Genomic DNA, 23,526 nt, shown 5'->3' on the forward strand with positions numbered 1-23,526 from the left:
CCTAACATCCCTATTCCATTTTACAGCACTTCCATTAGCACACCTAAATTGAGACAGTAGCAAATAATTTGCTGGTATTTAGCTAACATACATGATTATCTGAATTTTAGCCATCTCAGATTGTGAGCTGCCAGGACTGTTGCTGGAGGTTGTACATCTGTGAATTGCACAGAGGCATTTTGGGTCTGCCCACCAGAGTTTGCACTCTGGGTTGGGTGGCTTTTTGAAATTTGTCTATGTAGAAGGATGTGCTGTTTTTGATTTACACTGTAACAAACTTATTTGCATGTCATTAGCAATTGCTGTGTTGCTTACAGGTGAAACATCTTTTAATAAAGTTGGCTGATTTTGCTAATTTCCTTTCACCTTGGACAATTAAGAGTTTTTTGTTTTATTGTTATGATTACCAAAGGTTGTAAGAAGTCCAGTATACCAGTCCATGAGCCATTTTCTGCGAAGTACCCTTACATTCTATCTTCAACATACACATGATCTGCATCCTAAGAACCAATGGCAGCTACTACTTTAGTTTGGAATTGACTATTGATTATTCAGCCAGGATAGAGGGATCTCTTTCTGCCCCCATTCTTGCCTTTTCTTAGCTGACTTCACATTTCAACAATATACTCTTAATGTAGGTTTTGATGTTGGTTCAGAGTTCTTAGTTTCAAATTTTTGGCTTGTATCCTTGCCTTGTCTGGGGGTCTACACAGCATAAAGAAGATAAAGAGACCCAAATGTGGGCTGGGTCTAGGACCTATATCACAAGGCAATTCTGCATGGTCCAAATATCAACATTGACATCTATGTGCTACATGCTTCCTGTTGGCAGGTCTTCTTACGTTTGTTGTGGTCCTTGCATGCCATGATCAGCATGGAAATCCTCCAGGTAAATCCTGAAGTTTTATATATGTGAAGTTTTTGGTTTATACTTTATCATTCCCACCAATTTCAACTATTATCTGCTCGGATTTTACTGAAAGGTATATCTCTTGATGTTTGTAGATGCTGAATTTGGTTAAAAAAAAAGTATTTCTGAATTGTTATTTAAGATGAAAATATTTAATACATCCTATCCCATTGTGATAGACTTCCAGGGACTTTTTAAAAATTATTATTTAAAAATAAATACAAAGAGTTTTTAAAAAATCTTTACGGTGAAACATCAACAAAATTGAAGAAATGTTTTTCAGATAGTCTGGAGACCAAATGAAGTAGTAGCTATCTGTTCTATACTTATGGCCTTGCTCTTACTTTTAGAATTCAGATTAAAACTTCTGTTTATTGAGACACATTCAAACAATAGTAGGGCTTTTCAAACTTCTGCTTGTCCATGAATCGATTCTTTAAGAAATCAAAGAGATATCTTTTTAAAATACTTTTTTTTTTAACAATCACAGAGGTATTTGTCCTGAATATTCCCATTATGACCTATTAGAAAACTTAGCAGTGAGTCTTATAACCAAATGAAGGCATTATTCTCTGTAAAGCTTATGTCTTATAAAAATTCTGTATGTGAAATGGATTTTAGAAAGATCATACACTTCATGCCAATTTTTTATTGAATTAATATGTTTTCTATGATACAGAAACACTAGGCTATTTCTTCTGAAAAAATACTTATAAACACATCTGAATTTATTTATTTGGTTATATTCATTATACAATTATAAGTAATTACAGGCAGAGATCATTTTTATCAGTTGACTCAAATGATGGAAATACCTTCTGAGTCAGAGAGCAATGAGATAACAGAACCTAATACTGTCTTACCATGAGATTATATGAGAAAACAGTATGATATGTTTTGAGATTCTCTCTCTCTCTCTCTCTCTCTCTCTCTCTCTCTCTCTCTTTCTTAGCACACATACAAACACGTGCGCCCGCACACACACACACATATATATCCTGTAGATGACTATCCATATGAAACCTGCTACTTAACCTGAATATATTCTTTTCACAAATCCATGAGTGATGGACTCATATTATCCAGATAAGTTAGCCAGAAACCATGATATATCATAAGGCCAAATCTGTCATTCATTTGAAGATAAAAGCAAGCATTAGGGATAAAACTATGCTAAGAGCCAATATAGTAGAGGTTTTTGATCTTCATTGATATAGGGTCTGTGGCATTTTTAGTAATACCTACACATTTTAAAGGAAATGCCAATGTATTCTTTAAAAAATGTTATTTTTAAATTTCTCTTCTATCAAGTTGTGGTTTTTTCAGAAAAATGCAAAATAACGTTACATATTTATTTGAAACATCTTTATTTGCAAAGAGGTTTGAGGTTGGTTTGTAGGAAAATGAAGAATTAGAAACACAGTAAGACAGACTTAAAAAATAAAGCCAAATAGTAAACCAGAAAGAAATGGGAAGAAATTATGTAGGGAAGGGAAAAAACAAGGGTCTGAGATTGGAAAGTCAGGCCTCTCCAAAGACCCACCAGGATGTATCACTCTCTCTCACTTTGTAAGTAAAGGTCAGAATGCCCCTAAGGAGTGAAGTTACTCTCTTAAGACCAGAGAACTAGAAAATTCTGACTCTGGAAGTCAAACTCTAGTTTGTCATGTTTGAAGTCTATACATGTCTCATGATCTGTTTTTACCAGGATCTTATTTTAGGGAACCTCTAGCAGTCATGAACATTAGCCCTTCCATAAAAGAGACCAACTTATCTCAGGTATCCTGGGACTGATCTGGTTTTAAAACTGATTTCCTTGTTCCAAGACATCTCTTAGTCCTGTGCAAACTGGAATGGCTGATCATCCTTCCTTATGAAAATGTGATGGGATTTGATGTAATTGTCTTCAAATGGCAAACTAAGACTGAGATGGCTACTTTTCCTATAGAACTACGTGATCGCATTACTGTATCTTAGCAATAGTCCCATGTTGTATTGTAAACATTGCTTTTTAAGATTAGTCACAGGGCATGTGTTTAACAGGGTCTTTCTAGAGCTACTGATAGATTATTTCTATTGCTAGCAGACCTTCACTTAAAGATTTCTTCATTGTGAAAAACTGGTGTGTTTGGAGTCCTTTGAGCTATGGACCATTTATATATATTACACAGATATTCATTGTACATACTGTTAACAGGCCTTGGTAGAAGCTGCTAATGTTTTATAAGGCATCTCAGTGTTCATGGTCACTTCAGTAGGATGAGAGTTAACTTCTTATGTAACTATGGGAGATGAGCATTCTGGATCAGTGGGAGGCTCTGTTCCCTGCTGCTATACAGATTCCTTCTGTTTGGTCTCTTCAACCTCCCTTAAGAAATTTGCCTTAGCTGTGGTCAAAGCTGGCTTGCTGCCAAGTACAAAAAAGAAAGCCATGGAGAAGGCACACCCAAACCTTAAGGCCCAGGCCCAGAAGTGGCAGAAATAAATTTCTCATTCCTTCAGAGGGAACACGGGTACATGAAGCTAACGTCAAGACTGGAAAATAGGATTAGCCATCTGCACTGGACAGTGGGGGAAATGGATTTTGGTAAAAGCTTGCCAGTCTCCTCCTGCAGGCATAATTTAAATACGCTTAAGAATTTTCTAATTTTTTTTTTTTTTTTTTTATGAAATGTAGAAAAATGATTGCCTCTCCAAACAACTTCTAACATTCTCTCTTTTTGTCTGAGATAGTAGTACCTCCCATTGCCACTTGGTGATTTCTTTGATAATAATGTAAACTGAATTCATGTTAAGGATGATGTAAGATGTGATAAAATCTTGAAGAATTTCCTACATTCTATGAGGATTTGATTCTCAGGAATTGATTGGGATCCTCAAATTGATCACTCTTGCAAAAAAGCTCAGAATTCTAGAATATATTTTGCTATGTTAAATATATCCATTAAATAAAAAGAAGATGGAAAATGGGATATATGACAAGAGTGCAAAAGCTTAAGAGTTAAGTGAAAAATTTCAGAAGACCCTGGGAGGGGAACAAAGGAGACATTGTAGTAAATGCCAGGTGCCTGCAGACTGTGTTAGGTAATAGCCTAGAAGTTCACCCTGGGCATCCAAATGATGAAAAAGTGGGGCATTAGCACATTTATATTAGTTGATTTTAGCCTAAATTTACTTTATGGAGCAATATAAAGCTAATGTAGTTTTATCATAAGAGTCCTATTGGAGTAATGTTTTATCTTTTTAAAGCTGTTGTATATACATGCATATTTTAATGTATATAAAATTTAATATGCCACATTGTATATGTGAGATGCTATTTTTACATATACATACATATATATGTTTTTATATAATGTCTACCTTTCTTCTGAGTGTGGGGAGTATATGTGCATAGGATGTATATATGTATGTGTGCTTGTCCCATAGCAATCATATAATAACACAGTACTGGGCACCCAGTAAAAACTCAGTAACTATCCCTGGGAAAAGTAATTTAGACTTACTCCAAATCATCTCCCCCTTCATTTTCTATAGTGTCCATTCTCTTGATGACAATTTTAAATCCTAGGCATTTAGTTTTATTTTTCCTATGTGTACATCAACCACTTAAGCTTACAAAATGGCATGAGAATCCTTTTGTAATTTTATTAAATCTGACTTTTATAAAGAGACTAGTGACTGAAGATGATTTTCCCAGGTTAATAGATTATATGCCAAAGCAAAATGTTGCTTTGTGTTGCTATACCAGTGGCTGTAGTTTCAAGTATAGTTATTACTAGTTAGAATATCACCTGTATTTAAAAAAAAATATCAAAAGAAGCTCATGCTATTGACTCATTTACTCTCATATTTATTCTTCTTATTGAAAATCACCAGACCTAATTCTATTGGTCTCCTTCCTGATTGAAAACATTTGAATCTAGAAAGCACAGCATTTCTTAAGACATTTGTAACTATTCATCATGGATATTAAAATTACAATCATACTGCATTGTGTGAGCAATGATTTTTTTTTTTAAACTCTTTACACATATGGGAAGCGGGTGACCAATGCTCTCCAGGTTTGAAGATGCTGAATGTTCTTATAACTGGTATTTGAAATTTTGATGTGTATTGCATTCGTTACTGAATATCAAGAATACATTTTTCGCTCGTATAGAGTAAATTTGAAATGGGGTCTTTTGTAGAAGCACCCGTCCTGTTTAGAGTGATATAACAGATGCTGAATGTTCACATATCAAACAAAATGCTGGCTTTCTGTAGAAAAGAGGTGTCAAAAAGTTTCTTTGTACCTTTAACGCATGTGATTATGTAGTACAAAATGCAGAGTTTGTAAAATTTCTTGAATATACAGGCAAAAAAAATGAATAATTCAAAACAACTCATAAGTTCTACATTCTATTGTCCCTTTATAACGCAGGCAGAAGATAGCAAGGCGCTCCCAATAGAGCTGAATTTGCACAAGTTACACCTCTGAAAATGCCAGATGGTCTATGGTCTACTTTTGAGAGCTGTCACATATGTAAAGATTTGAAAAAAGAAAGACAGCTGAATGAGAGCAGTGGATCATTAAAGGGAGAGCGAGGGTCCCTAGGCATCACTTGTGTTTTAAGAAGCATTGTGTCATTCCCATATTAACGTGCTTTTTCTCTTTCTTTCTTTTTTTTTTTAAAGCCATACACAACTTCTATACAAATAAGGAAAAGAAATCTGTTTCAAACCAAATAGTTGTGGTTTAATCGCTCAGATGGTTTTGTTCTTTATTTGAAAATGAAAGCATGTTTCCTACATGGTTGTAATTGTAATTTTACTGTTACCTTGAAATCATACCATGCAAAATGATCAACCAAGTTAATTTAATGTCTGTTGAGACAACTAATGTAACTAGGATTTATCCAGTTTCCATTTCACTTACTGCACACATCTGGCAAAATTATTCAACTAAAAAAATGTTTTAATGTTAAAAAAATGGAATAAGGAGGTAATTTTGGGTACCTTATCATAAGATAAACCACACTAAAAGCAATTAGGTGACAGTGAAACAGAAATTTTGTACTATCATTTATGTGCCAACAGAAATAAAGGTTGTTTTCAAGATTGAAATGTAGGTAAATAATTAAGGATATGTTACCTATCACTTCAGCCATACTCAGTAATTTGCAAGGAGTCTATTTTGATAGTAGAAAAAGGACAAATTTGTCAATTTTAAAATTTGGTGGCAAGACACAGTTGCCTTTTACCACTTTTATTTTTATTTATGGAGAATGTTTAATTCTTACACTAATAATTCTGCATTATCTTGGATTATGGAATATGATTGTACAGTTTTGATTGATGAGGACTCTCCCCAGCATAGACCAACGACATTTCAACTTAACCAAATTCTCAGATTACTTAAAATTATTCTTCTGAGGGAAAAAAAAAATGGCCTGAAACATTTCATATATTTGGGGAGATTACTGGAAAGTGCTCTAAAAAGAACACCAAATGAGGTTTAAATGTCTTCTTTGGCATCCTTTTAAATACATATGCATAACTAGCTTTAGGTTCAATAGCAGTCATTAGGATGTCATTCCGGTTGATACAAGAAGTTACAGCAGTAGCAAATTAATCTCTAAATCAAACAATTGCACATCCGTAAGAAACACAGCTCCTATTTTAGAAGGCTTGATTGCAGATTTTGGTCATGAGAAGGATCATGCAGCGGCTTAACAGAGAAGCAAGCTTTTCTTCTGTTTCTTTTCATTCCATTTTAGGAGAAAAGTATTTTGGTATCTTTTATGACCACTACTTTGAGTATTCTCAAATATTTACTTTTTTACACAATTATTCCCCTTGTTTATCACAATAGAACTGAAAAACTATCAGAGAATTTCATATATTAGTTTTATAAATCAGGTATTAAGGTTAATAGGCTTGGTATGAAAGAAAGCGTGCTTTTTCTGGCTAAACAACAATGATGTTTTTTTCTGGAAGTATATTGCACATTTGTGAGTAGAGTATTTTGATGTGTTAAAACGCTTTTCTTCAGGGTAGGATGAAGACTTAGGATATGTGAATAAGTACTGAAGGGAAAAATGGTGTGCCAAAGACTCGCTCAAGTACATACTTCTTTTGTGTGTCAAAAAATATGTACCAAGTCTTAGCTAATCGAGACAATAATCAGACAGCTTTGCATGTGATACTTTTTCTAACTTGAGTAGTTCTTTGTTGTCACATGTGATTTACATTTCATAATTGTTCATTATCATAAGCAGTCTAATTCAAAAAGCAGCTTTGGATTTTAGAATACCCAGAAATTGTGGAATAATAAATGTTGACATTGAATATTTTTGTTCTTACTGATTTTTGTTGTTGTTGTTGTTGTTGAAAAGCTATGATTTATGACTTTGCTTAAGATCTACTCAATCAAATTAAAGGTTGATTTTTTTTCCATATTTTTAATTGGTGCCTTACAATTATATGTAATGGTGGGATTTGCTGCTACATATTTGTATATGCACACAACATAATAACTGTTGATCAATATCTTTCCTCTTTCCCTTCTCTCCTCCCTCCCCTAGTCCCTTTCCTCTAGTTTGCTGATCTTTCTGCTACTTATTTATAGTTTTTTTTAAATTAGTGTCTTGTAATGTAAAGATTTCCTGTGGTATATTCATATATGTACATAGGAAAGTTAGATCAGATTCATTCCACTGTCTTCCTCCATTCCATCCTTCCTTCCTTCCTTTAATTCCCCTTTGTCTACTCCACTGATCTTTCCTCTATTCTCTTTTTTTTATATCCCACCATGTTATTTTGGGTTAGTTTCTACGTATCAGAGAAAATATTTGGATTTGACTTTTTGGGACTGGCTTATTTCACTTAGCGTGATAGACTCGTCTTCTACCCATTTACCTACAAATGCCAGAATGCTATTCTTTGTGGCTGAGTAATACTCCATTGTGTATATATACCACATTTTATTTATTTATTCATCTGTTGAAAAGCACCTAGGACACCTCCACAGGTTAGCTACTGTGAATTGCACTGCTATAAACATTGATGTCACTGCATCATTGTAGTATGCTGATTTTAAATCTTTTGAATATAGATACCAAAGAATAGGAGAGCTAGTTCAAATTGTGGTTCCATTTCTAGTTTTCTGAGGAATATACATACTGCTTTCTGGAGTGGTTGCACCCACCAGCAATGTATGAGTGTATCTTTTCCCCCACATCCTCGCCAACATTTATTGCTACTTGTATTCTTGATAATCACCATTCTGACTGGAGCCAGATGAAATCTCAGTGTAGTTTTAATTTGCATTTGTTTAATTGCTAGAGATGTTGAATATTCTGTCATATATTTGTTGATCATTTGTATTTTCTTTGAGAAGTGTCTATTTAGTTCCTTTGCCCATTTATTGATTGGGTTACTTGTTTGGGGGGTGTTAAGGTTTTTGAGTTCTTTTTATATCCTGGATATTAACGCCCTATGTGAGGAGCAGGTGGCAAAGACATTTTCTCATTCTGTAGGCTCTCTCTTCAGAGCTCTTGATTGTTTCCTTTGCTATGAAGAACTTTCTAATTCAATGCTATGTCACTTATTTATTTTTTATTTTACTTCTTGCACTTTAGGAGTCTTGTTAAGGAAGTCATTTCCTGAGCCAACATGTTGGTGTATTGGGCCTACATTTTCTTCTAGCAGTTGTACCCATCTTTTAGGAAGTGAACACCAGAGCCTGCACCCCACTGCCAAGGCCAAAAAACTCTGCCTCTCCAATGACTGGAGGTCTCCACTTCCCTCGTGTGGCTGACACCTTGCATTGGTCACTTTCTGAATGCAAGCATGGCAGAATCTAGCTCGTATATCTGCCTGTAGCTGCTGAGGTGTCATGGGATGTGATACAGGAATTTACCAAAATCTATATGTTCAGTAATGCTGGTAGCACAAACAGATATTCACCATATTTGTTGTATTATTCATTATTCAAAGAAGTAAATTCACTTGTCCTTCTTAGTGTCATGCTATTAAAATGGTCTCTGATATTGTCACTATAAATGTTCTGCTTTTCATATGTTAGTATTTACTGTATCTGGAATTTTTGTGTATGAGGCACCATGCACATGAATGTGCATCTACCTGCATGTTTGGAGTTGACTGTTCCATTGGTTTATCTGTCTGTGCCTGGTCAAACCCCACACCATGATTTCATACCAAGATGTCATATCTAATAATTAAATTCCACCATCCTCTTTGTCTTCCTTAAAATGTACTTGGTGGTTCTTGACTCCTCTTCCTTATTTTTTGGATCAGCTTTTCCATTTCCATAAACAAACTTGTTGGGAATGTTAGTAGGAATTGCATTAACTAAATAAACTGGAAAGAATTAACATATCAATAGAATTAACATACTTATACTCACTCCTTTTATTTGGGTCTATTTTATGCTTTTCAGTAATGTTTTGTCATTTTTTTACCATAAAAATCTCTGCCCATTTTTTCTTAGTATAATTATAGACATTTAACAGGCTTACTTTTTTTTTGCAGGGTGGGGGGGAAGGATCTTTTTTTCTTTTCTTTTTTCTATTGCCAGGGTAAAGAGTAAATTTTCTTGTGTATTTCGTGATTGGCTACTGTTGGCTTATTGAAACATTGTTGATTTTTATATGGTTGATCCTACATACTGCATAAATCTTGCTAAATTCTTAATTTTTTTGAAAGTATAGTTTTTAAAGAATATTCCCGAACATTTGAGTCTGTGCACATCTCCACAATATTGTTTCTTCCTTTCCAGAATGCAAACCTATTTTTCCCCCCTTATTGATTGCTTATGTAGGGACTTCAGTGCCCTGTTGCCTAGGAGGGGTGAGTGGGCATTCTTAGCTGGGTGCTGACCTGAATGGGAGTATTTCTAACTGCCAATGTTATTTCACTTTAAAGGATTTCTCTTGTTTCCCTTACTTTTCATAAACTGTTTATTTTAAAATCAAATTAATGAATAAATATAGAAAAGATTTTCTTCTCAAGGTTTTAGAATTAAAAAAAAATGAAGAATATATTCCTCTCTTTATTGTTCAGGTTTGCATGCCTGAATTCATTGTTCCATTCATTTCAAAAGATAATTGAATAGTTTATCATTATTAAGAGTATCTGGATAATACCAATGTGTCTACAGTGCCCAAAGAGGGATCTGCACTTAGAAAAGATTCAACTTTTGCTGAATGAATCCTGAATTACTTTTTCATAGTTCTGACTTCTTAAATGTCTTCTAGAAATACCAACAACAATATGGTTTTTCTGCTTGACTTTTTATATCCTTGTATAAAGTGCTCCCACTTTTCCTTTTATTGAACTTTCTTTATTCTCCTTCTTTTTTTCCTCTCTCTCTTTGGTTTTTAGTTTTAGTATCATGAGTAAAACCTCAAATCTTGATGAGTGCATGCATGTTTGTGATTGTAAAATAGTAATTTCTTTTCTGATATAGATATACTTTTCCTGTGTTTTAATTTAGCCCAACCTCAACGCTTGCCCCAGCTGCAGACTTCAGCACAGGAACCTAGAGAGGAGGAAATAGTCAATATGAAGAACGGAGGCCACACGAGTCTGAGCAACGGAAATGGAATTCACCATGCATCTGCAGATAATCGAAAACTCTCAGCTCCTGTTTCCCAAAAAGTGCATAGAAAAATTCAGTCCAGCTTGTCTGTAAACAATGATATCAGTAAGAAGAGTAAAGTAAATGCTGTCTTTTCCCAAAAGACAGGTTCTTCACCTGAAGGTAAGTGTGAGAAAGATGCATACTGCATTTGACCCCATGTAAATCATATTCACTGGTACTGATTTGATCAAGCAATCATGATTGAAAATTCTTGTCTATTCCTCAAACAACAAATTTGGTAAGATGCTACTTTAGTTCTTCAAAGGAAAGTACAGGATATAAGGAAGAATGGAAAGCTGAAACCCTGCTTTTAGACTATCATCTTCTAGAGCGAGTAGTCAATACTTTAACTGCTATCTTTTTTTAATGCCACATTTAAAAATATGAATATAACATTTTGGTGGCATATATAAGTGTGTGTGAGTATCTTTTTCCGTTCTTGATGCAATATGTTATTCTGTACTGTACAGATAAGATTACCTGCCTGTATTTTTGTCTTGCAAATCGGTTCTTAAATATGCAAAGCTGAAATGAGAAAAAGTTTGGGTAATTTCTTGCCCTTCTCAGGGAGAAGACCAGCTGATCTATGTCCCTTGCTGACTGTCTTCAGTCTCCCTGCTGCTATCACCCTGCTTACACCCCTCCCTCTCCTGACCCTGCCCCATTCAACCTCACTGTGCTCCTCCCTTAGTTCCTCCCTTTTACATACTTGGGCTGTGCTCTTTGATGTCTGATGTAGATACACTTTTGTTGGTCTGCAGAGCTAGTTATTACTTCTCTGGCTTTACCTCATCCTGCCATGTTAAATACTATGTTCCTGAGAGAGTTTTTCTTTACTATAGAACAAATTCATATGAAGACGATTAACCTGCACACACTTTTTATATGGATCATTGCATCATATCAAAGAAAGTTCTCCATATTAAGATACCAAATTTCTCCCAGGTTATCCATGGTCTTGTGCTTTTCTTCCTTTCTCCTGTTAGTGGTTCTTGGGAATCTAAAACCTTGAATCTGTCATATATATTTGGCATACATGTATATGTGTGTATGTGTCTGAGCACATGTGCATTGCACCTTTTTGTGTGTTCATGCTTATTCCCTATACCTTTTTATTTTAATTGTCATGAAATTCAAAATAAAGAGAATTCTATGAGATTACTCTGTGAAGTTGGCCATGCCTTTTCATGGAGATAAATTGAGTTGTAAATAGAAAATTGCATTGAGAGTTACCTGTAATAAGTGGGAGAAAAGGATATTACATTTTGGCTACAGGTGTCTTAAACTCAACTGAGGCAAAGTGTTAGATTGATCAAATGATATGATAATAAATGGTCTGCATAGTTCCAGGTCAGTGACACTACTTTCCAAACTAATTAGATTGAAAGGGACATGATTGACATTTTAAAATGAGTTTGACATGTAAGCCGCATGGTCATCTCTGAAGTATAGGTAGGCTGTTAACTAAACTGGCTCTCCAAGGAGTTGGAAAGGCGATGCAATTTTCTTTAGAGGATCTTCACTTCTCAGTGATTGGGTGAAATAATTGAATGCAATTGAAATCTACTTGTTTTATACATTTGAATTTACTTATTATCTCCCTAGCCTCTTATTTTCCATTTGATATTTACTTATTTTACTATTAAAGAATGATAACATTTGCATATCAGTCCAACTTGAAATGGGTTATGGAATTTTTCATTATTGCTTGCTTTTAATATCATGTCTGAATTTATTTCTAATGTAAGAATGAAGCTTCATAAGTGACACACGAAGGAGGATGAAAATCAACATTATAGAAACAAAATACAGTTCTACTCTTCCTCTCCCTCTCCCTCTTTTGTCCCATACCCTCCATCTTGCCCTCTTCTCCTTTTCCCTGACCCTCACTCTTACTTATGACTGGCCACAAAGATCTGGTTAAGGAGAGTCCTTTGTGATCTGCTCTTATCACAAAAGAACATTCCAGATTGAGTTGGGGCATAAGGAGTATGAAAAAAGAAATGAAGGTGTCTAAATGTATTGTATAAAGTCCAAACGAGGTCTTTACTGTTAGGGTATAGAATTTAGTCAGTTGTAAGTTTATTTTGTGATTACCTGAATCTCAACTAAAATTCTATTGGCCTGTTTTATATTTTCTCAAAGTTAAATATCTTCATGATTTTTGCCATTTTTAAGGTTATGCTTTAAATTTTTGTTATTTTTTTTTTAATTTCAATTTTGAAGTTAAATTTGTTCTCTGTCAATGTACTATAATAACAAATTAATCAAATAAATAAATAATTCACTGAGCTGATAGATGACATATTAAGAGGAAACACATCACTAAGTAGCTAGGGGGACTTGGTTCTTCAGGGCCTGCTTTTTCTACAAAACAAAGTGTTTTGATTAGATAATTTTTTTTTAGAGAGAGAGAGAGAGAGAGAGAGAGAGAGAGAGAGAGAATTTTTTAATATTTATTTTTTAGTTTTCGGTGGACACAACATCTTTATTGTATTTTTATGTGGTGCTGAGGATCGAACCCAGCGCCCGGCGCATACCGCGTGAGCCACATCCCCAGCCCTGATTAGATAATTTTTAAAATTAAGTTTGGCTTGGGGATTTTGTGATTTTTTTTTTTTTTTTTTTTTACAGCAAAAGTGCTTTGCTGTCAGGACAGGTCTCTTGCTCTACGGAATATTCAGTCCCTGGATGAGAAGCCATCTAAGACATGCAGTGCAGATTGGAGCAATGGCAGAGACAGTTTTGATGAACTGGAATGGTACCTGACTTCAGGAGGCCTGTGGGTCTGAATAGGATGTTGTGAACAGGCTTGATTTGTTGCATGAGTAAAAATGAAAATGTTGAATTGGGTCTCTGAGTCCTTTTAAAATGTAATGACAATGGGAAGATTTAATGGCTAGATATTTCACAGTTTTGTGTTTTCCTGTTTCACTTTTTCCTTAAGTCTTCATCATCTGTTCCTGCTGTTTTGAAGCAAGTGAGCAAATAAATTGCAAAATAATATTAACTGAGAATGTATCAAACGTGGCCCACCAATGAGGTCTACTTTGACAATATATTTTATTTATGGTCACATGGTACTTATGAATTTTGTGTTGCATATAAAAAATATTGACCATTTGAGGGCCATCTTTCTTGTTCAGAGGATGGAATACACTTATTTAATTCTTTCAAAGTGATTCATTAAGAACAGAGTGGCCTCCCTGACTAAGTGTGGAAAGCCCTATTAGGGTGTGGGCCTATTGTTTGTATACAAGGAAGGATTGAACAGCCACATAATTGAGTGTGTAAGCTGTTGAGATATTTTAGTATGTCTTTGTGGGTTACCTAAGGCCTGGGCACCAACATGCTTGCCCTTGGTTAGACTCTGGAAGCTGTGTTGGTCCGTGTAGTTAGAAAATGGCATCTATGTACCAGAAATGGTTCCACCTGCCTTGATCATATGGAATCACTTAATCCTCCCAATAGCACTGCCATTCTGTGAACTGCATGCAAGTATCAAAGTTTAAGTGAGGAAATTGAGGCACAGAGGGCTTCATGGAAGCCACTGAAGTCAACTCGTACAAGGTAAAACTGTGATTTAAAAGCAGACATTCTGTCTCCATAGCCCATGCTCCTAAACATTATGATATTTGGTTTACTAACGTTGTCTGAGAAAAGGTAAAGTACTAGCCATGGCAAGGTCATATCAGATGTTAATGGTGATATAGCTGTGGACCAGGAAGGGAGCCACTGTGTATATATGTTTGCCTTCTTTTTTTTTGTGTGAGTGATACTGGGGATTGAACCCAGGGCCTTATGCATTTGAGGAAAGCACTTTACCACTGAGGTATATCCCCAGCCCCTGTGTCTGCCTTCTTGAAGCTCTTCTTCTGAATATTTGAAAAGCAACTCTCACACCTGCATTCTCTATTGTTTTTCTTCCTTTCTAGACTGTGTATTCCTGAAAATGTTGAATTGGGTCTCTGAGTCCGTTTCTTTTCTTTTTTTTTTTAATTTCAAAGTGGCACCAAGTATAATAGCTTCACAGAGTTTCCCATGAGTTAACAAGTAATATAATACTGTATTCCAAACCACTTTATCCTGTTCTTCCTTGAAACCAGAACTGGAAAATGAAATATGTGCTCATATTCACTGAATTTTTTTTAAAGTTTCTTTTTTGCACTAGAGGAAAAAAAATACTCATGTGGGAAAATACTGCACATTTTACTAAAAGGTTATTAAATTAGTAGATTTCTACTTGTTTTGTATAATTAAATATTTTCATACATACTTAAATTTTCTGATTGCATCACCCAGGTGGAAAGTTTTAAGACTAAATGTGTAAGATTCTTGACCTTTGAAATAATTATAGTATAATTTAGTATCATATAATATTCAAATTGCCAAGGGTTTTCATTAGACTCTAAGACATTTTTCTTATCATAGAAATGGTAAATCCTAATATGTTTTAGGCGTGCCATTTATAGCTATATAGTTTTGTAAAAATTAGCTTTCAACAAAAATATTTTTCAAAGAGATTTTGTACTTTTCAGGAATCCCTGATAGTTTATTCTCCACACTTGGTAGTCTAGATTTAGTATTTAAAGATAAATATGTATCTAATTTTAACATATTGCTGACCATAAATTCTGAACTGGACAGTGAAGTGCTCCCTATATGTAGCAGTGATTAGGGTCATCTCATTTTTAGTCATATAGAGGCTGTGGTCTAGTCCCTAAAACACAGACTCTAGAACCAATCTGCTTAGATTCACATATTGACTTTACAGACCAGTGATGTGTCCCTGGAAGGCTACTTAATTCAACTCTCTGTGCCTCAGTGTCTTAACTGTAACATGGGAATATCTTCCCTACCTCCCTCATAGTGTTGTTATGAAGAAGACTTGGATTGAGGCTGTGCAGTGCTTGGAACACATGCTCACCCAGCTGAAGTATTCATGAAGTCTTGGCTGCTGTTATGATCATCATTATTAAGAAGCAGAGAGGGGTCAGAAATGTGAGCTTCCTGGAAAAGGCAGTGCCCAGATGGGGACCAGTAAAACAAGGAGGGCTTATGATAGGGAGTGGAGGGTAGAGAGAAGTGTTCAAGGGTAAAAGAACTTGAAGAATTAATGTTTTGTTTTGGAAAACCATTAAAATAGTTTGCTATTGCTGAGAAATTGAATTAGGAGAGATGAAACTTGGAAAGGAAGGTCAGTCCATAAGCAGCCAGGGAAGCCCTGTTGTTTTGAAGCGACAGCCAAGGCCTGCACGATTTCTCTGAAGGACATCATTTTATATCCTCACACACTGGTTTGAGAAATTATGTTGTCTTTTTCTCTTCATAATAGAACAATTCCAGTTATATAGAATAACTAGAATAATAATTCTAGTTATAATAGAGCAATTCCATATAGAACAATTGCAGTTATATAGAACCCCAGGTGCCTTCTTCCTTGTAGCAAAAAACTGTGGTTTATTAACACCTGCACTCTGATGGCCTTGACAGTCTTCTTATACTTTAGTAACAAACTGTTACCATAAGTAAAATGAGGACTTGGATTTAGACTTGCTGAACTTGGAGAGCTATCAAGCTCTTCTGGAGGCATATGGACCTATGGGTAGACTGAAGCCCAGTCCTTGTTCTACTGGATCTTTCTGCTGACTTTTCTCTACACTGTTCTTAGTTTTTCACCTCTATGACCTTTCTTCAATTTCATCTCCTATTTAGGCCCCTCCTCCTCCCCTCTCAGTGCATGTCTCCTTGCGTTCAGGCAGTTTTCCACAGTGAACCAGAGGTAGGGCCAGTAGGAGGGGTGCAGCCATGATCCTGTAGACACTGTCATTCACCAGTCAGGTTATCTCTTTATTCTTTTTATTCAGACAACTACACATTCTTGAGTCATAAAACTAGGGGAAACAAAGTTAGAAAGGTATAAAATTGAGTGGTCCTTAGTTTCAGCAGAATCTTATATTCATTTTTTGTCTCATTAAAAAAAAAGAAGCCTCAGTTTTGCGTATGATTGCAGAAATACTAGTATTTTAGTGGAAGTAGAGTAGGACTCCATGATATGATCAGAGTATTATCATCAGGGCTTTCAGAAGCAAATTTTCAGTGACTTTGGCAAGATATAGCAATCCATTCCTCCAAATAGTTCATTTGTCTGGATGATATTTTGTTCTGTTCTGTTTTCTCAGGCACAGTGTCTTCCATTCCATGAGAATAATGGTGTGGGAGAAAAGCTGAGAATTATACTTTCCAATGCAATATTTGCCAGTCCTGTGGAAAATAAGATTTTAACAAATTTCACTGTTCAGCCAACATACTAAATGGAATGGCAAAATTCAACAAGTTTGTGTGTGTGTGTGTGTGTGTGTGTGTATAGAAGTACACATAAGCAAAGTAGACAATGTCAAAGTATAAATCATTCTGCACATGTAAGTCTTCGCTTTTTGTTTGCTTGAAATATTTAATCAGCTTTCCTAAAAAAATTAAAGCAATTATCAGGAGTATTTACAAATCACAAGTGTTTCTATAGAGCCAAAAGTAAACATTTAAATACACTTCCTTTAGTGTTTAGGAAAATAGTTTAATGATGTAATTTGGACTTTCATACTCATCCATTTGATGAAGAGCAAAAAAAGATTGACAAGATTCTGAAATGTATATAATTTAATGTTGAAACATAAAGATACTCAAAGTATGCCTCAATTCTCAGAGGTCTTTTCTTATAACAGCCAAGGGCTTTGCAGACCATCTTAAGAGATGGAAGCTGTTCAGCTGTGTATGAACTCCACCTGCTGCACTTTTGATTTTTGATTTTTTAGGCAAGCTGTCATAGACTTGCTCTAACGGTTTGAATTAACATTCACTCACGGGATGGGTGGGGAGGAAATTAAACAATGGCGATACAGATAGATTGGCCAGGAAGCTTTAGGGTGTGGGGTGCTTCAGTGAAGAGACCGTTTTAATAAGCTAAATGGAAAGAATTTAGTAAATCTGTGACCCTATTTTTTAATGCAGTGGTGATGGAAACTGTAGCTTTTTTTTTTTTTTTTTTTTAATCAAACAGCACTATGTAGGTATAGCAGCAAGTTGACTTTCAGTCCCCAAAGTGTTGCTACCTACTGGCAGTAGTGGACCTGAAAATTGAAAATTGAATGAGGGGTCTGGCCCAGCATGAATTCTAGACAAAACTGGAAGAGCAGTCAGATATGCATATTGAGTAAGACTGTCATTAATATTCCAGTTAAATTAGGTGGGAAAGTGACTGGAAATTAAGAAATCAGGAGGAACAGCTGAAGGAAATTGGTAGCCGATCATGAGTTGCTTTAGAATCATTCAATTTGAAATGATCAACACAGTCTAAGAAGAGTGCTCCAAAATACATTTGGAAATATACTATTAGATCTTGGGAGAAGTTTCAGAACCAAGCATACTTATTGATATTTGTTCTCAAAGAGGAAGTATTTTAAATGATACATCTTAAGATTTCTCAAGTAGATATTTAAGAGAAAAGGTCAAGTGGCTGAGATCTGAGTGACTCAGGGGTCACTGGAGGGCAGCCAGTTTGGTGGGATAGGAGAATGGGCCCCACATGCAGGCTTGGAAGGCAATCCCATATAAAGTTCAGTCTTTTCTCAGGAGGTAAGGTCAGATAGAAAGTAAATCTAAGTAAGACCACACCGACAGGGTAGCCTTGGGAAGAGGTCAGGGTGCAAAGAGAGGAGGAAGATTATTTGGCTGAGAGGAAACAGTAAGAAAGGTAAAAAGAGAAGCAAATCTGAGCATGGTGTCAGGGAGGCTTGGGAAAAAGGTTTTAAGGAAAGGAAGGGGACAGTGCTAAAGTGCACAAGATATTGTTGACAGGTTCAGTAAGATTAGCTCTGAAATAATTCTGTTGTATTTAACATCATGGCCATCAGTTAGTGTACTTATTAAGAACCATTTTCTTGGAGAAGCCAGAATGACGTGGGTTATTGAATGTCAGGAAACATGTTGATGACAACACTTCAAGAAATGCCAAATACCAGGGAAGAAGTGAGGGAGCTTGTGTTAGGTTGATTTTTTTTTAAACGTTGCTGTTGTTCTTGTTGTTTGTTTATAGTATTTTGTTTCAAGATGGGAAAGATTTGAGCTTGTTTACAGTTGGATGGAAAAGATCCAGGAGAGAGAAAAAGGTTGAGAGAAATAATGAGACCTTTTTGACAAACCAGTTTACAGGTCCTTTAGAGTTTAGACCTCAAGTTCTGTACACTGAACTATGGTGAATGTGCAGAGCTGAGCCACAAGAGAAGCATTTGCTGAGTTGTTGACCTCGGTGGCTCTGCTCTGCTCTGTATGGATTGTTATGGTTGATTAATCTTAGAAGACTTCTGAGTAATTTCTATGGAATGACTTGGTATGAGGAAATGTAACCTTTGGGGATTAAAGAGCTGCTCTCAAGTCCCTACTCCCATCTCATTCCAGGAGCATTAATTGCCTTTGAATGGAAGGCATTGACAGGGCCTTATGATTCTCAAGTTCCTCATTTCTGAGTTTTGTGTTTTGGACCACAAATCAATAGAGGTTGATAGCTTCTTATACTTTTTACATTCATAAAGTCCTCAGTTGAATTCACTCAGAGCTTTTGTATATAATGTAGTATCAGATATAGAACATTAATAGGTAAACACATAGGATTATGAAAGTATAAAAACAATGAGTAAGGAACCTATTTTAGCCAGCTTTTTCTTGCTGTGATCAAAATGTATGATAAGAGCAACTTAGAGGAAGAAAGATTTATTTTGGCTCACAATTTCAGAGGTCTCAGTCCGACTGACCAACTTTGTTCCCTGGGCCTGAGGTGAGGCAGAACTTCATGGAAGGGCATGGCTGACGAGAACCGCTGAATTCGTGATGGGCAGGAAGAAGAGAGAGGGATAGTGTGCAAGAAGCCAGAAACAAGATGTAGTCCCCAAGGGCATACCCCTCTTTCCTCAAGCCATGTCCCATTTACCTACAGTTATCACCCACAGTTCATTCAGCTATCATTGTATTAATCCTATAAATGAATTAATGCATTGATAAGATCAGAGCCCCAGTCATTACGTAAAAGCTTCATCTCTGGGCCTCCTTGCACTGGGGATTACACAGTTTCCCAAGTTTTTAAGAAAGGAAAGAAAATGTTGTTAGTGCCTGTTTTATTTTTAGAAGTAACTAAAAAGATTGGGTGCTTTCAGATCCAAGGAATCAAATGTTTAAAGACGTGGTCAGTTAACATGGTGCCTAATGAACCTCTACAAGGTTTTTGATTTTGAGATAAGAAGGCTAGTGCAGGTTTTGAGTAGATGGCTGGCATACTCTGGCTCACCAGTTTTAAACATCCTCTTGTCATTTGTCCAGAGAGAAGACCAAGGAAGGGCAACCTACTCTACGAGTAAAGTAATAAATCAGGAGGGAGGTGACAAGACTGGGTCAGGGTGGCAGCGGTGAAGGTGAGGAGATGCTGCCTCAATTATTGAAGGTGGAACAGGATTTGCTAAAGAAGTGAATTTTATTCTAAGAGAAACAGAGGAATAAAGAATGATTCTCATTTTTTATTTATTTATTTATTTTTTTGGCCTGAGAAAGAATTGAGTTGCCATTAACTAAGATGTTAGACTATGGGTAAAACAGGTTTTGGTTCTAGGGGGAAGATCAGGTTTGGTTTTGAACAGGTTGGATTTGAGCTGCCTTTATCTATACAGGTGGTGATGTGGGATAGGTGGCTAGGGAGGCTGGAGTTCACAGGAGAGGTCTGCAGTCTGACCTATCTTGTGAATCATCAGGGTACAGAATATATAGGGGCTGGGATCACTTGGGGCTAGGGTTTTCAACCCTGGCTTCTGGGTGCTGGGGATAATTGTTGTAGGGAAAAGGGAGTAGAGAGTAAAATTGTGGTCTTGGTCTTCAGAGATTATGATTTTGATTGTATTGGAATGGAGACTCTCCAAGGAATCACACCTTTAGACAATTCCCCGTATAATTCTAATGTGAGTACACAGTTAAGAACTATTGCCAAGGAACTCAATAAAATATAGAAGGATTCCAAGAACTGAGCCTTGTGACACTTAATTATGTGGAAGTCAGCAAAAGGAGAGGAGTCATGAAAATAGGTAGTGATCAAAAAGGAGTAGAAAGTGGCAACTTGGAAACCAAACAAAGAAAGTTTTAAAGTGGAGAGAGAGATCATGGGTCAAGTACAAGTGAGAAGTTCCAGGAGATGAACGAGAAGTGGTTACTGAAGTCAACATGTGGAGGTCACTGGTGACTTTCATATTTTTGCTCTATGATGGGGACAGAATCTGATCCAATTGAAGATGGTAAGTCGAGGTTACTCCATTCAATGTGTTCTTGAAGGGGAATAATAGAGGGGCTAGGAAGTAAAGAGGAATGGGATTTAAATTTAGAAATTGGATTTACTGATTGAGTGTTGTTGGTAATGAACTAATAAAGGGGAGATGTTGAGGATGCAGAATGACGACATTGAGTAGGTAAGAGGGGAGGGTGTTTGTTACAAAGCACTGTGCGTGTGCCTGTGTGTGTGTGTGTATGTGCCTGTGTGTGTGAGAGAGAGAAATCAGTGGGGGCATTATCCCTCTCAGTTTATGTTACTACAAGAAAAGGGTCATGTTTTGAGAACATTATCTCCTACTTTAGTTCAGCACAGATGAGGCGCTTCCTATTTATTTAATTGAAAAGAAAATCTTTCAAATGACTGGCAGGCTTTGGCATAGTAGATTTAAATTTTAGAGACCCTCTCCCCAAGCAAATATTATACATCATTTGGAATGATGTTGAACATGATAAAAGTTTCCATTCATTGTAGAAGTATTTCAGAAAGGTATTTCTTAGTTACAACAATGGCACTAAACACAATTCAAAGGAAAAGATACAGATGTGTAGGACGTTTTGAATTTTCCAACAAAAACTGGCTGATGACTCATAAGTGTCTTATAACTTATAAACTTTTCTCTATTGAATTAGAAAAACAGTGTCAGCGTATTGCTCATTGAATACAAATTTTGCCTTCAGATATTTGAGGTAACCATCTATATTAAAACTCTCTCAAATGCTCAGGATCAAAACGACTTTGTATTTTTTTTTTTTAGCTAAAATTTTGTCACTATAGCTAATGCATTTTACCTTTTAAAAACGAGTTGCATTTTTGAGGTTAGAAGGGTTAAGCATATTTAAATCATCTGTTGAAGTAAAGAAATAGACTGATGTGTAACTCATACCTTCATTTATGTCTGAAGACCATGTGGTCTGCCTATTGGTACTCTATAGGAAAAAAAAAAAAAAAAGATTGTAACTTGTGAACTTCTTCATGTTCCTTTTTTTTAAACTGAAAATTCTCTTTATGATATTATATTTATTATATTCTGTATTTTAAAATTATTATTGTCTTTTGCATCTTCATAAGTTTCCTATTTTTCCCATCAGAGTTTTAATACTACATTCTTTAAATTCCTTTTTTCTGTGCATCTCCACCCCCCCCCCATACCTCTCTCTCTATATATAAAAGACCTGGTACTCTCTTGGCTAAATAGACAATAAAATGTTAAAAAATTGAGAATTTAATATTGGGCAATAATTAAGTTTGAACATGGAATTTTTAAAAAAGATGATTTTGAAGGAAGAGAAGTAAACATGTCATTGTGTGCAGAATGTTTTGGTTTATGGTTAGAGGAGCATCTATCTATAGAGGCCTGGTCTGCCATGCCACAGTTTGGGTTGTTAGTCCAGAATGTACCTTCTGTATCTCTGTCTGTATTTACCCACTTCTCTTCGTCATCTCACCTTCCTTTCTGTTTGTTTTCTTTTTCTTACTTTTGCTCTCCTCTTTCTCTTTACCTGTTTCAATTGAATTTTTTCATGATTTTATTTAGTTATTTATTACAATTTGTAGGAATCCAAAAGGCAGTGATTCATGACATTTTCCATTATAATGTGCGAATACTTGTTTCAGATAGTTTCATTCTTAGCTTGTGTATTTCTGAGTATGGGTACAAAGCCTGAAAGAATAGTTCTCAAAATCCCTATCTAAGATTCAAGGCTTTTCAACAATAATTTTTTTTCTCTATTGAATTAGATTCTTAGGCCTTTTGAATTGATTTCTTTCCTTTCAAAAATACATGGTTACTTAGCTTTTTCTAGTTTTTTTTTTTAATTACATTCCCAAATGATCCTACCTGACTCCCAAAGCTAATCGAAGTAACAGAAATCTTGAAATACTAGAAATACAAGGCTATCTTTCAAATGTTTTCATTTTTTAAAATACTTACAGTGTTAAACCATTATAGTTTTGAGAACATCTTATAATTAAGCTATATAATCCTCAACTGGTACAGTGTGAAATAGGATAAAGGGGAACTCACAGTAGCAAGGTGAATTGACGTGTGTATGTGTGTGTGTGTGTGTGTGTGTGTGTGTGTGTGTGTGTTTGTATTCTATATATAAGATTTAAGTCAAGCATGGTAGGAAGCAATTTGAAAGGTTCACTATGACCTTCTAGCTCAAGGGTGGTGGTGGTGGTAGTAGACGTCTATGGGTGTGTGTCAGGGGGGGAACCTACTTAATTTCACCAAAAATTAAACCTTAAATGAAATTTAGTACTTCCATCTATTATACCTGCATAGAGTAAACCATTGTAACATTAGTAGTACCTGTGACTTTGTCTCTAATATTTTCATATCATATTACAGTTATAGAAAACATGAAATATTGTTTGTGTTAATCATTAAATTTGTATTAGTTATCAGATTACTGTTAGCTCTTTCTATTAGACTATTTAAAAAGAATCGTGTATTTATTGAATCTGAACTCTTTTTTTAATATTTTATTTTAGTTGTAGATGGACACAATATCTTTGTTTTATTTTTTTTTTTTTAATGTGGTACTGAGGATCAAACCCAGTGCCTCACACATGCAAGGCAAGCACTCAGCCACTGAGCCACAACCT

General features: G+C 35.6%; 1 protein-coding gene across 1 annotated transcript in view; it reads left to right on the plus strand.

Moving 5' to 3' along the window:
* Positions 1-23,526, plus strand: part of Mdfic (MyoD family inhibitor domain containing) — an 84,795-nt gene that overhangs the window by 43,353 nt on the left and 17,916 nt on the right. Inside the window, exon 4 of the mRNA XM_026408895.2 lies at positions 10,410-10,676. Coding sequence (XP_026264680.2) covers positions 10,410-10,676 — 267 coding nt within the window. The remainder of the gene's footprint in view (positions 1-10,409; positions 10,677-23,526) is intronic.

This window comes from Urocitellus parryii, chromosome 3 (assembly GCF_045843805.1).
Source record: "Urocitellus parryii isolate mUroPar1 chromosome 3, mUroPar1.hap1, whole genome shotgun sequence".
NCBI lineage: Eukaryota > Metazoa > Chordata > Mammalia > Rodentia > Sciuridae > Urocitellus > Urocitellus parryii.